Source organism: Anser brachyrhynchus (genome assembly GCF_964034855.1).
Source record: "Anser brachyrhynchus genome assembly, chromosome: 18".
Taxonomy (NCBI): Eukaryota; Metazoa; Chordata; class Aves; order Anseriformes; family Anatidae; genus Anser; species Anser brachyrhynchus.
In genome coordinates, this window is record NC_137711.1 from 4,825,853 (window position 1) to 4,840,345 (window position 14,493).

Below are 14,493 nucleotides of genomic sequence, written 5' to 3' on the forward strand. Positions count from 1 at the left end.
CTAAGGAAAGAAAAAAGGCAGAAACAAGAAGCCCTGCTCAGGGTATGGGCTGGCAGCCTGTGGTTCAGCAGGGATGGGGATGTGCTGCACCTTTCCCTCTGAGGGGAAAGGGTAATTGCTTATGTCCTTTGTATGGCAGCCACTGATGAATTCTGACTGTTTCAAAAGATATATTCAAAGGGACATGTATTTCTTTCCCTACAAATTGGTGATGCTGGTGCCCTATGTCCAGAATAGTGCTGCTCAGATGTACGGCCGGTGACATTTCTGAAGGTAGAAACTAGCTCTCTAGAAACACATTTGTTAAACTCACATTCATACTTCACACTGTATTAAATAGTGAGGTCATTTATAATCCTGTTTTCCACTAACTTGTCCTGAAAAGAAGAATTATGTGAGTTTTCATTTCTGTGATTCTATTAATTTGATGAAAATCTCTGTATTTCCACAGTGGTAGTTTGGCTTTGCTAGAGTTAAACCAAGTTAATACATACTTCTGTGCTGGAGTAAAGTTAGAGAGAGGAATTTTTAACAAAAGGCCCCTTCTAAGATTAACATTCAGTAATAGGCAATTGTATCTTTTAAAAAACAATTGTTTTTCTTAGGCACCTGAAACCACAGATTGCTATGCTAAATGAAAGGTAATGGGTCCTATTTTCACAAATTTAAAATATCCAGCATAACTCAGAAACCTGAAGTGGAAAAATAGTCTTCTATTTTCTTTCCCTCAGGAACAGAGTTATGCTGAGAATGTTTGAACAGATAATAGCCATATTCAAAACTTCAGGCCAGATGTCTTCAAAATCATACTATAAGTCAAATTAGTTAAAGCATAAACAAACATCTGTGACTGACGTAGCTACTTCAAATAGGCTAATGCCTCAGTCAGTGTTATTCATTTTGGAACAGACTGAGAGAAAGCAGAATCAAAATGAAGAAGTTACTTGTGTTTATCTTCTTTCTGGTCCTCATGACCACTTTTACAGGTAGGAGCTTATATAAAATAAAACTGTATATGTATGTAATTACAGAGTATAGCAGCAGAGCATATTAGCATAATATTAGTAATTTGTATTTTAGTGTCCTCATATTTCATTTTTAATATTTAACTACTTTTATATTGCAGGCTTTACATGATTTGTTTTTTAACGGTTGTGCTACTGTATTAGATATTTTACTCTCTGCATTAGAACACTGCAGTCATTTATTCTAAAACCAAAATGCTTTATTTTATGAGCTTACAATTTTAATATTATTTTACCAAGGTCCTGAAAGTTAAACATTCAATTCAATCTCTCCTTTGCAACAAATTCTAACTCATTAGAAAAATAATTCCAGAAAGTAAAGCAATGCAGAAAAGAACAAAGAATTGGAAGAGTTACTGATGTTATTGGTTAGATGGTGCTATTATATTTTCTCATTTTAGACAGTAACATTAATATGTACGGTTTGTTTCATACTGATAGAACCAGACTATAGAAAGCCCAAGTTAAAAAAAATGGTTTAAAATTCCACTCATATCGCCTGGAATGCAATATCCCCTGGGAAGGGGCTGTAATGAAAGAACACTTTGTATATAGATAAAAATAAGGTTTGGAGACATTTGGTTTTACAACTGACAGGTAAAACATTAACTTTATCGTAATTTCATAACTAATTTCTGCTTTTCCATCTTTAGAGACTTCACCAATTTTGACTGAAAAAGAAGCCAAACAGATTCTGAGAACTCGTCGTGAAGACAGACGAAGAAAAGCTGGTTTCCCTGATGAGCCAATGAGGGTGATTTATGATATTTTTAAATTACATTAACAAAAAAAAAGGAAAGAAAAATGTGCTTAATATTAGATTTCTATAGATATAATTTTAAGCAGTAAGTTATGAATATCATCTTTTAAAGCAGCTGAGCTCTGCAAAATATTAAAAATCTCCTTTGCATTCTTTCAATTACTGTCACGTAGCATTCTGAAAATGCTGAACATTGCTCAGGAAGCGTATGCTTGCAGAATGTGGAAATTATTTATCACGGTTCAAAAATGCCGATTAAATTATTGAGAAGAAAGTGGCTTTTCATTTCTAGAAATGTGGAGTTCATCAGGTTGTTCCTGAAAAACTAAATAACAGGAAATGTCTTCCACTTACAGTACATTCTGCACTCAAGGCAGAAAGGAGATGCAGGTGTCAGCGGTCAGTGTGGAGATTGAGGTAGTTTTAAACTAGCTGTTAAAATCACTTACTTTCATTCACTTTTATATGAATGCTACATATTGGATAGTTTGTTATGACATTGTAGGCATTTTTAGCTGCTAGCTTAATGCAACAGCATTATTTTTGCAAGTAATATTTACATTTATTCATTTCTAAACCATTTTACAACAAAAGAAAGAAATAAAAGAATTTAGAAGGCTTCTGTTTTACTTGCTTTGACAAGATGTAACATATAATTCTGCACTTCTCAAGAGCCACTTAAGGTATTTTAAAATTAGTGCCTATTTCTTTCCAAAGTAAATAAACTGTGCAAGAATTACATGGTTCTGAAGAGGCAAAAACCACAGAAGCCAGAAAGCACACAATAGATTGTGCATGTATGATGAATACAAGGAGCTCAGTTTAGCAAGGTGCTGAATGAACACTTCTGAACTCCATAGGGCATGAAGAGCACTGTATACCCATAGGGCATGAAGAGCACTGTATACCTCCCAAGACTGAGGTCACTGTGTGCCAGGCTTGCAGAGACAGCAAGTGGTTTTCTCTTTCCTATAGTTAGTGGCTGGCCATACACCACTTCTGATGTACACACTTCTTTGTCAACTGTGATGTCCAAAACAAATCAAAGCTGTCACAAGAATAGTACACTATGCTTGTTAACAATCTTGTACAAATAGGACTGTACAACAGAGCCAAGAAACAAGTAGGCATGGGCTTTACAACACCCTACAACATTCAAGATTGGGTTGGTTTCCATGCTGTTCTAAGTAAGCCTTGTAGTTTTCTCAAATTAGTGGGAATGCATCCCATCCATGCTTATGCTTAGTATACCACCACGATTACATAGTACATTATATAGTAAATATCTTCAATATAAAATAACTAAAACAGTGAAGTTGGATCAAGTTACATTCTGTATTACAGGCAGTTACATATGTACATGTGGAGAGTAGAGGGAATTAGGGCTAGAGAAGCATTTGATTACTGACCTCTGTTGCTATATCCTGGCCACTTTCCATGGTACCATGACTGGACTGGCAAACACTTTGTTGAGCTCTTTTTTGATGAGAAATTCCAATTGATTTTTTTTTTTTCTATATAGCAACACTCTCTTTCTGTAAGAAAACCAAAACATGGAGTATTTGTTTTTCTCACTAAGTGTCAAGATTTTCAGTAGAAAAGGAAATATCTTTCAATTAAAAATCCATCCCCCCTGCCACGTTGAACATAGAGATTTACCACTGTGAATGAAGGGTCATGGCCACTGTATCCCTGTGCACAATTCTACCACAGTCTCAAAGAGAAAAACTGATTTTGCATGGATTCCTTGTAGCGGAATGAAGTTAGTGCTGGGATGAACCTGCCTCTGTTCAGCTATTTTAAGCAAAAACTGTTTGTACTAGGCCAGATCATGCTGAGCTAGGGAATTTAATTTGCAATTCTTTGTGGAACAGTTTGACTTCCACAGTGCTGTTTCACTAAAAACGCCTGTTCACTTACAGACAACAAGATCTGCCATCTCTTATTATTTAAAAATGTCATTTATAATATTAGCATATTTTAATCTTCCTTTGACTGAGGCCCTACTTTTATCAAGTAGCATCTTCACGGTCATAATAGTCCTGTTCTCTTCAAGTTCATAAAGCAGCTTCACTAAGGGATTTGAGCCAAGTTCCTTTGCACTGTGAGGAACACAGAGCACAGTATAAGGCAGGACACCAATGCTTCCTGCTGCCCTCCCGTGCACCAACCCTCTGAGCAGCTCAAAGAGCAGATAACTGGATGACAGAAGGAATACTTGGCCACTGCAAAAGGTTTACACTACAGCTTCCGTTGCTACAATGCTCAGTGTGCTAAGCAATGGGGTACATTTTGAAAAAAATATATCTCATATACACAAAGGTTATAAGCCCACATGCACTGAAACTGTAACTTTTTTAAAAGCACATTTTCTTCCCAATGGAGGTCAAGTTTTTGGCACATGGCTCACTTAATTTGAGAACTCATTGCTTACACCATAAAACCTATATGTTACTATGGGAAATTCACATTATTTATCTATCACACAAAGACTAATCAGCACTGATGGATAGTGCTTACTGGACCCCCTCAGAGCACTGCCACATGATCCTATAAAGGTTTAATGCTTTTTAATCAGCAGGAATCAATTTTCAAAAGAGGATGCAACAGACCTGTCTGTGAGACTCCTTCTGTACCCCCAGAGGTTTCTGTGTAGATATGCCAATAAGAAATGTGTGTGTGGAATTCTTAATTTATGAATATTATTGCAAAATTCGTGCTCAACATGTTTACTAATATGGCGGATTATGTCAATCATTAAGTATTGCTACATTGGGACAAACTGATTCGCAACCCCATCTCATTATGTTTGCTCATTTTCAGGAGTAAATTCATTACTCTTGTGAATACTGTAAAATTATCCTGGTTCATTAGCCTGACATCAGACCTGAGTGATTGCATAATTAAATTACATTTTCTTGTCTTTAAATAGGAGCATATGCTTTACATCCAGCGCTTGGAGCAGAGATCAGAAGAACAATTCCTTGAACACTGGTTGAATCCACATTGCTTCCCACACTGCAACAGGGATTTAGTCCATCCAATCTAACAGTTTTGGCTACCCTGCAATTGGTATATAAATATATATATACAGTGCATACTTTTTTTTTTTTTTAGAATAAAGGCAGAACCACAAACTGGAAGAGGAGAGAATAAACAATGGCTGGAGGAAGCACCTTGCACTGAAAGGTGTCTGGCAATAGAACAGAACAGTGGCAGGAAACATAACAGCCTTAAGCATCAGCTGTGCCCGTGTAGTTCTGTTCATATCAATAAAACATTTGGTTGTGCATTTATCTGCTATATGGATATAAGTTGGTGACTACACAACATTCTTATTAACATTGCTTGACATTGTTCCAGTTTCTTTTCTGTCTGCTTATGCTTTTTTTCCAACTATTTTTCAACTATTTAAGTCTTGTACTTGTTCACTTAGCTTCCAGTAAGACTGTGGCAGGATGAAACTCATAGTCTTCATCCTTGAGATATCTGAGATACAGTCTGATCTGCTAAGAGTTGAGCTTGTTCTTCAGTATCTCATCTGCAATAATCTGCTAACTGCTGATTTTTTAAATGGAATTCACTGCTTAGTACACATGCTGGTAAGCATTAACACAGAACATTTTCATGGTGCTTGTATGGGTTACTAGTTCTGTTTATCATTTTCAACATCAGTGTAATAGACAGCATAATTTGCTTTACTGCCTCTGTTCATCATATGCATCATAAAGTTAAATGGGAAAATATACTCCAAAGCGCAGCCAGAAAGCAGACACTACTCATAAGCCAATTGGTAACAATATACCACATGCCAATAGAATGTCATGCACATTAGGTTTGTGCTATGGTCATCCTATTTTTCCTTGTGTATTTTGCACACAGTTATTCAAACTTATCACTCCATTCAGAAACTGTGAATCTGGGGTGGGGGTGGGGGTGGTGGTAAGACAGGTATAAGCTTGTAATATTTAATCCTAAACTCTTCCAATTCCCAATGGCTGTTTTGGTTGCCAAAAAAGAAGATATAACCATATTTGTGTATTTTTGTAGCAGGATAAGCCTTCCCCCTAACGTTCTCTAAACAGACATGAAATTTGTCACTTAGAATTATCACCATAAAGTGATGCTATATTACTCACAGTTAATTTCTTAACATAAAAATTGCAGATTTAGGGCTATACTTTAAAAAGCACTTAAGCATTAAAATACAGAGATGGTATCTGTCAGGGCTGATCTGAGTTGAAAGATAGAAAGTTCATCTGCTTAAAATTCTACTAGGTATGCATCTGTACCTGTATGTATCTAAAGACCTTTAAAAACTTGGATGTTGGGGCAGGCTTCAACGGAGTAACGCTAATCCACAGTAAGCCAAAGGTCTGACACTTATTTAAAAACAAAACCACAAAATTCCCAGACCTTAGCCCTAGGAGGTAAGTTGGCAGTTTTCAAAAAATCTTCCAGCTGAGACAATTGAAAGCTGGCTCACTTCTACCCTGCTGACAGTGAGGTGAAGAATTGTTAGAAAAATGCTTAAAAGATTTGATGCCCTTTGTATGTTATTAGTAGGGCTAATCTCTATCTGTGTTTTAATTATATTTGCCTTTTTTTTTTTTTTGCAGATCTCTTCATGGTCACTGAAGAGGATACGTATTATGATTGTGTTAAGGACAAGGTTATTCCTGCATTGGCTATGTGCTCATTGTAGAGCTGAACCTCTTTGCAATACAGTATAATCCTACTGATATGGCAAAAGTTCCAAACATAAATGGCTAGATATATTATAGACCAACACACATATTCTACCAGTAGGGAAAACAAGTATTGCATGCATAGATAAATAAATCAAGGGTTTCCTCCAAGTTCTGAGGAATGGGCAAGGAAAAATCACCAATTAGTCCTCAAGTAAACTGAAGGCCACCTTTCTGGACTTTGGAGGAAACATTGATTTTAGCTTTGTAGGTTAAAAACCAAAATTGTATGAAGACACAACATTTATGCAACACGGATCTATGTTTCATTGCCTGATGAGTATTTCATGTATTACTTCATAATAAATGCTTGATTCAAATACGTTTTCAGATGATTTCGTTATGCTACGCTCCCATACGATATGCTGAAGAAGATCACTGGAATTGAGGCTCGGTATTGCAAAGTGATTTCTATTTGTATTGCAAGTATTTCAAAGTGAGGACTTTATAGGATCAGTAGGTGAGAAGGAAGAAGGTGTAGTATAATCATTTTATAGTTTTTCTGCACAACTTTTCCCACTCTTTTATAATTCTGCCAGGTCAGCCACATGTATTCAGCCATCCCTTTTCTTCCTGTGTGCCTTCAAAACTTATGCCTTGGTATAGAATTTCTTGTACAGTTAAATAGTGAACATATGATACCTGCAAACAACATAAGAAATGTCTTGATGGCTTTTACCTGACAGTCATGATTTGTAATGGCAATAGAATTAGTTATGGACAGAACAAAGTAACTTTCAGAGTTCTTCACTGCAGTCACACTAAGAGCCTGATGACAGGTAACAAAATAAAAACCAATCCATTGAAGATACATATGATAATTACTGCATCAACAGAGCATTTGGTAGGCTGAAATAGAACAACTGTCCTTCCAGTAAGACAGCCCTCTTGGATGACTCCAAGGAAATAATTTAAATCTCAAAGCATCAAAGGCTTACTTTCCCCTAACGTCAAGATGGAATCATAGATTAAATCTGGGAGTGTAAAAAAGTATAATCAGGGCTATTGTATGCTTCATTTATAATACTCTATGCCACATAGATCTCAATTTGCATATCTCCATAGAAGTTAACATCATTAGGGGAAATCCTGGCTCTGTTTTCTCTTGCTTAGAGAAAAAAATCATGCCGATCCCAATTATGCCAAATTTCACCCAGTGAAAGTCTATTTAAGTACTTGTCTGAAATAACAGAACACCCACCTAGTTATATTCAGTCACAGGTTAGATAATTAGTAAGGTTAAATTGTAGCTGCTAGGTCTACCTCAGTAACACTGAGCTAATCCTAATGCAAATGTGGAATTGAGATTGCTTACTGCTTTTAAGATTGCTTTTCCACATTAGGATTGAGCGATCTCAAAGGAATCTCCACAGAAAGGCTAAGTAATATTATGTCTAACTTACAAGGAGAAAACTAGGAACACAGATGATGTGCTTACAGACCCCTCCCTGTTCTGTGCTCTCTCCCACTTTGTAAGGGAAAAAAAAAAAGGTACGTTGTTTGTATTATTTACCTCACATTTGCCTCAGGCTGATTCATCTGGCCAATAGGCTAAAGAGCCAACTCACATTTGCACTCAGATTCAAATCAAAACCATTACAAGTGTTTCTAAAATTCTAGCATTTACACTTTACAGAAGTAAACGCTCTCTTACAGGTAGCTGCACTTCTGTTCTGTGGTGGAACAGATCATTGAAGTAACTCTTGGTCCGTCAAAACAAGAACAGCTATATAAGAAAGGACACTATATAAGAAAGTTTGAAACAGAGAGAATAAGCGGATGAAGAACTTAAGATATTTAATTTTAAGACATCCAACTATTCTGCCGGATTTAAGAAGCCAAGTTCTCCATTCATACCAACTAATTTAGGCCCTACAAGTTAACAGAGAAACACTCCTTCAACCTACATGAGAGACAGCCAAAGAAGAAGAAAGGTGTTACAGCACAGCTGATCTTTGGAAGCTTGCTCAGCACAGGCAAATAGCGCAGTCTAAAGAGACAGACGGCAAGATTACGACTGCATTAGACATTTTTTGACAGTACAATAACTCATACATCAATTAGCATAAAAGGTTAACACTGCATAAACATTATACTTAGTTTTATCTACAGAAATTATATAATTAAACTTTTTCCAAAGTCCTTCAGTGTGGCTGCTCCATTGTGTTTTTATTCTCTTCCTTTATCCAGGTCTTTCCCTCAAGGCCATGCTGCACTTGAAATCATCTAAAGATGAGCTAAATAAGTGTATTCAAGGACTAGCTGAAAGTTTGCATTTATTCATGTCTGAAATCACGGGGAAAATGATAGACTTCTTCACATGCATGCAAGCCATTAGCTTTTCTGCTGGATGAAGATTTTTGATAATCTGTATAACACTAAGTCATGAGAATTTACATCTGAATGCCATGAGAGGGTTTAATATAATGAAAAAAAAAAAGAAGAACAAGTGTTCTGCAAGTTGTATGCTGAGGATGGGAAAATTGGCAGAATAGTTGATTTCCAAATGCTTTTACAGAAAAATGTTACAACAGACTTAGGAAAATCTTTCACCTATGAAAAAGATAAAGATAGCGTTAGCTTTCATCACTGCCTGACTTGCTTTATATTCAGTGCCTGATAACATTGTCTCTTTTCGTGTGAAAAACTGTCCACTAGATGCCACTGTTTCTGCACAAAACTGCACCACAGCCCTCAACGGCCATTTGACTCGAAATATTCTGCATCCCTCCTTCTCCCCTCTTGATTTTTTACTCCTTTTCTAAAACGTTCAGCTCAGATGATTGAGATTAAAAGTCACAGGAAAAAAAAAAAGACCTTTAGCAAATGCTCAATTTTTTTCCCCTTTGGATCCAAGATTGTAGTGAAAATGGATGTTACCATAGTGTCTGCCTTGTTATATGGGAGCACCCCATTATGTCATAGAAAGAAACATTTGGAAGTTTTTACAGCGCACATTGTAGAGGCTTGTGACTTTCTACTGTCTGTCATTAAAATACAGATACTAGGAATGGATGTTGTGTGTCTGCAGTTGTTCTTCACTCTCACAATGACTCTCTTTTGATCTATTTTCAGTAACCCCAAACTGTAAGCTGCAGACAAACTATATAGCGAAAGCATCACCCTTTGTGGCACGACATTATCTTACTACCTTTATTATCTTTAGTAGCTTAGGGGACTATGTGTTAGGTTCTGTACAAACCAGTACTGGAAAACCAGTCTATGCCCAGGGCTTGAAATGTAGTACCCCTCTTTAAAAAGGTAGATAAATAATATCAACTTTAATTTAAATATGCAACAACCCAGCAAAAAGAGACAAAGGCTGTGATTTTAAAAGCATCAACTTCAGCAAGGCCAAGACTAAAAGACTTAATCAAAGCCTGATAAGTATTATATGAAGTAGCTATAATATTGCCACTAAGCAATTTGACAGTTCAACTAACTGGTTATTTCTAGAAGACTACCTTACCGTGCAGAAGAACATGCCCTAGAAGTACTTAATTACTAAGACTGGTATTTCCAGAACGGTCGCTGAAATCAAGTCAATAACTTAGTTTATTTGAAGTCCACTTTCACAGTGGTGAAGGTAATGAAAAATGCAAAATTAAAATTACCTTTTCGTAGTTTAGATGATACAGTACTTCCCCACTTCTCACGGAGGCCAAACAGGTGAGTATACTCTTCTACCTACGATGGCAGTGCTACTTCTCTGGAGTATTTCTGAAAAGTGAACATGAAAGAATGAGACAAAGCAAATGCACATGACAATTTGAAATGAAATAATGTGTATGGAAATGTTTCCCTGCAGTACTTTGGGCTTTTTTTCTTTTTTCCCAGTAGTTAGAGCTTTGTTTTGAATGTTAGAATCTGGTTTTGAATGAAGGCTTCTTTTTCTCTGTCTTGATAAATGAATATAAAAATAACCTCTGAAACTGTGGAGGGAAACTGGATTGATTGAATGTGACCACTGCAGTAGGAATCTCGCTTAGATTCTCAGTAAAAAAAAAAAAAAAAAACAAACCAAAAAACAACCCAACAACTTATTTTTTAATGACTACAGAGATCAGAGTGGACTTCAGAAGGTTATCTGAGCCTTTTAAGGTCTACAACGAGTAGAAAATCTTGTGAGAACTATGCATCTTGAGATTTCTGGTATGTGATTAGAAATGCTGAGTGATCTGTCTCCTTCCTGGCATTTTAATCCTTTTTCAGGACTGGGGGTAAATATGTGTACTAAAATGAAAAACAGTAAAAAGAGAAAAGGTTCAATGAACTTTGAGCTGATATAACTACCCTTATTCTAGCAAATAGGCAATCCAGCACAGTGTAGGCTCAACATGAAACCACAGTACTTTTTTTTTTTTTTTTTAAAAGGGAGGGAGTTGTTCCAAGACAAGTGACATACCCTGTTTCCAATTCTGATATTTATGGCCATTTCTAAGGAGGGCCAGGCTGAAGTCTGGGGGCAAGAGGTAGCATGGGACAACATGGTGGTCCATAGATTGCTGCATTCAGCTTTGCTGACCATGCATATACATTTATTAATTTTTCAGTTGTAAAAACCACAATTTCAGTCTCACAGGCAACAAATCTGCAACAAACTTCATATAAAAGCAAAAGCAAAACAAAGAAATAAATGAAGATTATTTATATCTATGCTTATTTATGTATACTTACGTTTACAGATATTTTTATGTAGTCTAAGTTACAGAAATTAAGCTTATGTTTTAACAGTGGATGGATCTGAATTGCATGTCAGCATTCCAGATGCAGAAATTACTTTTTTCAAGAACCTTTTCTGCCCAGAGTTATTCATTTTCAAGTCCTGAGTATTTGGATGCATTTCGGTGAAACACAAAGTTTTGCTAACATCAAATCTACAGCTCTGAAGGGGATTTGGCAGAGGGTTAATATTTGGTGTTTTAGATAAGAGCCATAGCAGAAACAAAATCTTTCATTTTTACTTTTTCTCCCTCCTTCTCTCTATTTACCATTTGATGCTTTAGAGATGCCCAGGGAAAGTGAGAAAAAACGTTTTCTATTTCACATTGCACAGCTGTTGCACTGCTGGAGAAAAAACATTTTAAATATTAATATGGCTTTGGGACTAAAAGCATTTCTAAAAAGGCACTTCAATGCAATGACTTTCAGCAAAGTGAACAGTCACAAAAACAGTCAAAGACCAAAATCCCTTCAGCTGATAGTAAGACAATTTATTTATTTTTTGGTGGATGCCTACAGAACTCATTATGTGTGATTGCACCAGATATAGCTTTCCACCTGAGTAAAGAATAGTTCATAGATGCAATAGCTTATGACAGCCTTTGGAGTCAAAAACATCTTTTTCTCACCTCAAACTTTTAGAGTGAATTAGACTGTCTCATTTCTCTTTCCATGCCAGCTTTATTGAACTGGGAATACTTCAGCGCAGGTAAGAGTTCTTCATCAGCTGCACAGCCTCTTCCACCTGCTAAATTCTGTAGTTGTGGTTAACCTGTAAACGGAGACTTAAGTGTTCTTACCCAATGCTACTAATACGTCTAAGGGTGTATACTGTGGTTATCTCATTTAGCTCTGCCACAAGCCAGCCTGTGTAGTAATCATTCCAGCTGCACCTTGAGGTGATCTACACCAACGGTACTCACAGTATTTCATCCCATCCAAAAAAGAAGCAGGGGTTTCCCTCAATGAAAATAGCTTGACAGTAGATTTCAGCAGAGGACGTTGCTTTAACTTTGGCTAGGATCCATCCCCAGGAGGCAGGGTTCTAGCACAGACAACACAGTGACCGGGCTTACTAATGGCTGCAGCATTATTTATGCACCCAGACTGCTGACACACCTTCAGTTCTGCTTTGGAAAGGAACCATCATCCTGCATGGTCTGAAATTCATGGTTGCCAAGGGACAGGAGGAGGCTGCTTCCATCATTTCAGATGCTCATCTATTTCCTATTTACCAGGGATTACAAATGTTCAAGCCACCTAGTTAATTTGTTCCCAGGCTTTTAATTCTGCTCCATGTGCTTTGCTGTTGAAACCACACCCTCTCAAGAGCAGGCCTGAGGTGAACAGCACCTGTGGCTCCAGTCTTTCAGCAGCAGGACACACATGTGCCCAGAACGACTCGCCTAAGCAGAGAGAAACAGGTTACAGCCCTGTGTTACACACAGTAAATCACTAGCACAGACAGAGAAGCACAGAGACAACAGAAGTACCAAAACGTGCTTTTTTAAAACATGACTCTTTGAATTAAATAAGACAAAAAAATATATGAAATGACAGCAAGGTCACTTTTTCCTTAACTATTGCTCCAATTTAAGCCCGCACATGTCTTTCATTTATTTTCACCTTTGCTCTTCTGCTACCTCAGACTCGTAAGAGATGGTTACAAAGCATTATCAGTGGAAAAGGACTACAAAAGATTCTAGGTATTTATCAGCTTATGCCATTTCTGGTAATTTCCTTTTATTTTTGTAATTCATTTTCAGAAGTGCCTAATGTTCCCTGCTAAAACTCAAGTCCCACTACAGCAAGCAGTGTACAAACATCTCCCTGTATAATGAGGCTACATATTATGTAGGCAAACTTACTAACTGTAGATTGCAGTGGTTGGTTGTATTCACCCACGTTGTCACAGTGCTGATTAGATGTTGCAAACAATTGTAGTAGTTACTGAAAATCAAGATCAGCATTTACCATAACATCGGCATTCCGACATTGTTCACTTCATTTGCCTCATGACCAGATTTTACTGCCTACATACCTCTCCTTCTGATCTCCTTTGCTATCACACAAACAATGCATGCCACTGCTCAAATTGATTGTTATTAGTCTGGGGTACTTAGGAACTATAAATACATCACTTCAACTGTCCTAAAATTTTTAGGGTGGAATAATGAACTGCATGATCTGCACATATTGGTAAATAAAGTAACTTCGTTTTGCTCAAATTAGCACTAAGTGTTTGCATTTAACTGAAAAGCTCCATAAACTCTAGTTTCTTATTTAGAGTTACATTTTCAAAAGAACCTTCAGCTAAAATTGAAGATGCAAGCATCCAAAAATGCAAGCTCACATTAAGAAACCATGTGCCACTCAATGAATGGAGACCTAGCCTCCCCAAACCCAGGAAGAGGGCAGTCTGCATGTATGCGGACATAGAAAATTGCTTCGCCAAAATTTATGTAAGGAGAATAGAATCCACAATTCTAAAAGAAGTGTCATAAAGTTTGATGTGCACTTCAAAATGTGTGCCTGTTTCAAAAACATGTTTGAACAGTTATTCTCTCCCTCTCTGATGAGACAGAAGTGGCTTTGCTTCCAGCTTTAATGCCTACTCAAGGGGAGAAAAAAAGGAATCGCACTTTCTGGCATTTTGGAGAACATGGGGCAAAGTGGAAAGAATCCATGTGGAAGAAAGCTGAGCGGGTGGGATAGGAGGGAGTTAGGGCTGGAAACAGAAGACCTTTCGTTGTGCTTTGATTGAATCAGGTGAGGCAAGCAGGGACAAACAGAGGGCTGGTTTCTGAGAGGACAGAGTCCCTGCCTATGGTCTGTGTGGAAACAGTCTCTCAGCTTTTCTCTTTGTTCTTTTGGCTTAATTCAATCCGGGAACAAATCACAGTGAAACTGGGTGTGTGTACGTGCAAGTGTGCATGTATATTTTGGGGGGGGTGGATGAATGGATGGGAAGACGGACACAAAAAGCTGCCCCTGTGACAGGGCCCAGGTCTGACACAAAGACCACTAACGGCCCCTTACACTGGGGCTGCCCAGCACAGCCGTCTGTTCGTCTGTCCGTCAGTCGGCCACAGCCTGTCAGGCAGGGGGTCAGCCCGCCAGCATCGCCTGCCTGCCTCACAACCACCTCGCGTCAAGGCATCGGGCCTGCAAGCGGCTGTAAGCCTGCCTGCCTTGTGTCACTGCACTGCTCCGACACATTGGGCAGATCCGAGTAAAG

The 14,493-nt window shown here is 37.6% G+C and overlaps 2 protein-coding genes across 3 annotated transcripts in view; one reads left to right on the forward strand and one right to left on the reverse strand.

Moving 5' to 3' along the window:
* Positions 1 to 12,002, reverse strand: part of DGKE (diacylglycerol kinase epsilon) — a 29,537-nt gene extending 17,535 nt beyond the window's left edge. Inside the window, exons 1-3 of one of the 2 annotated variants that reach the window (XM_080561217.1) lie at positions 11,885 to 12,002; positions 10,148 to 10,253; positions 3,195 to 3,320 (exon numbers count right to left, since the gene is read on the reverse strand). The gene's annotated coding sequence lies outside the window, so the exon portion shown is untranslated. The remainder of the gene's footprint in view (positions 1 to 3,194; positions 3,321 to 10,147; positions 10,254 to 11,884) is intronic. The other variant, XM_080561219.1, reaches the window with a different exon arrangement.
* On the forward strand, positions 345 to 7,802 carry LOC308180104 (uncharacterized protein C17orf67). Its single transcript, XM_080561275.1, has 4 exons — positions 345 to 986; positions 1,679 to 1,779; positions 4,718 to 4,857; positions 6,405 to 7,802. The coding sequence occupies exons 1-3, from the start codon at positions 932 to 934 to the stop codon at positions 4,832 to 4,834; spliced, it is 273 nt and encodes a 90-aa protein (XP_080417401.1). The 5' UTR covers positions 345 to 931; the 3' UTR covers positions 4,835 to 4,857; positions 6,405 to 7,802.
* Positions 12,003 to 14,493: the final 2,491 nt, after the last annotated feature.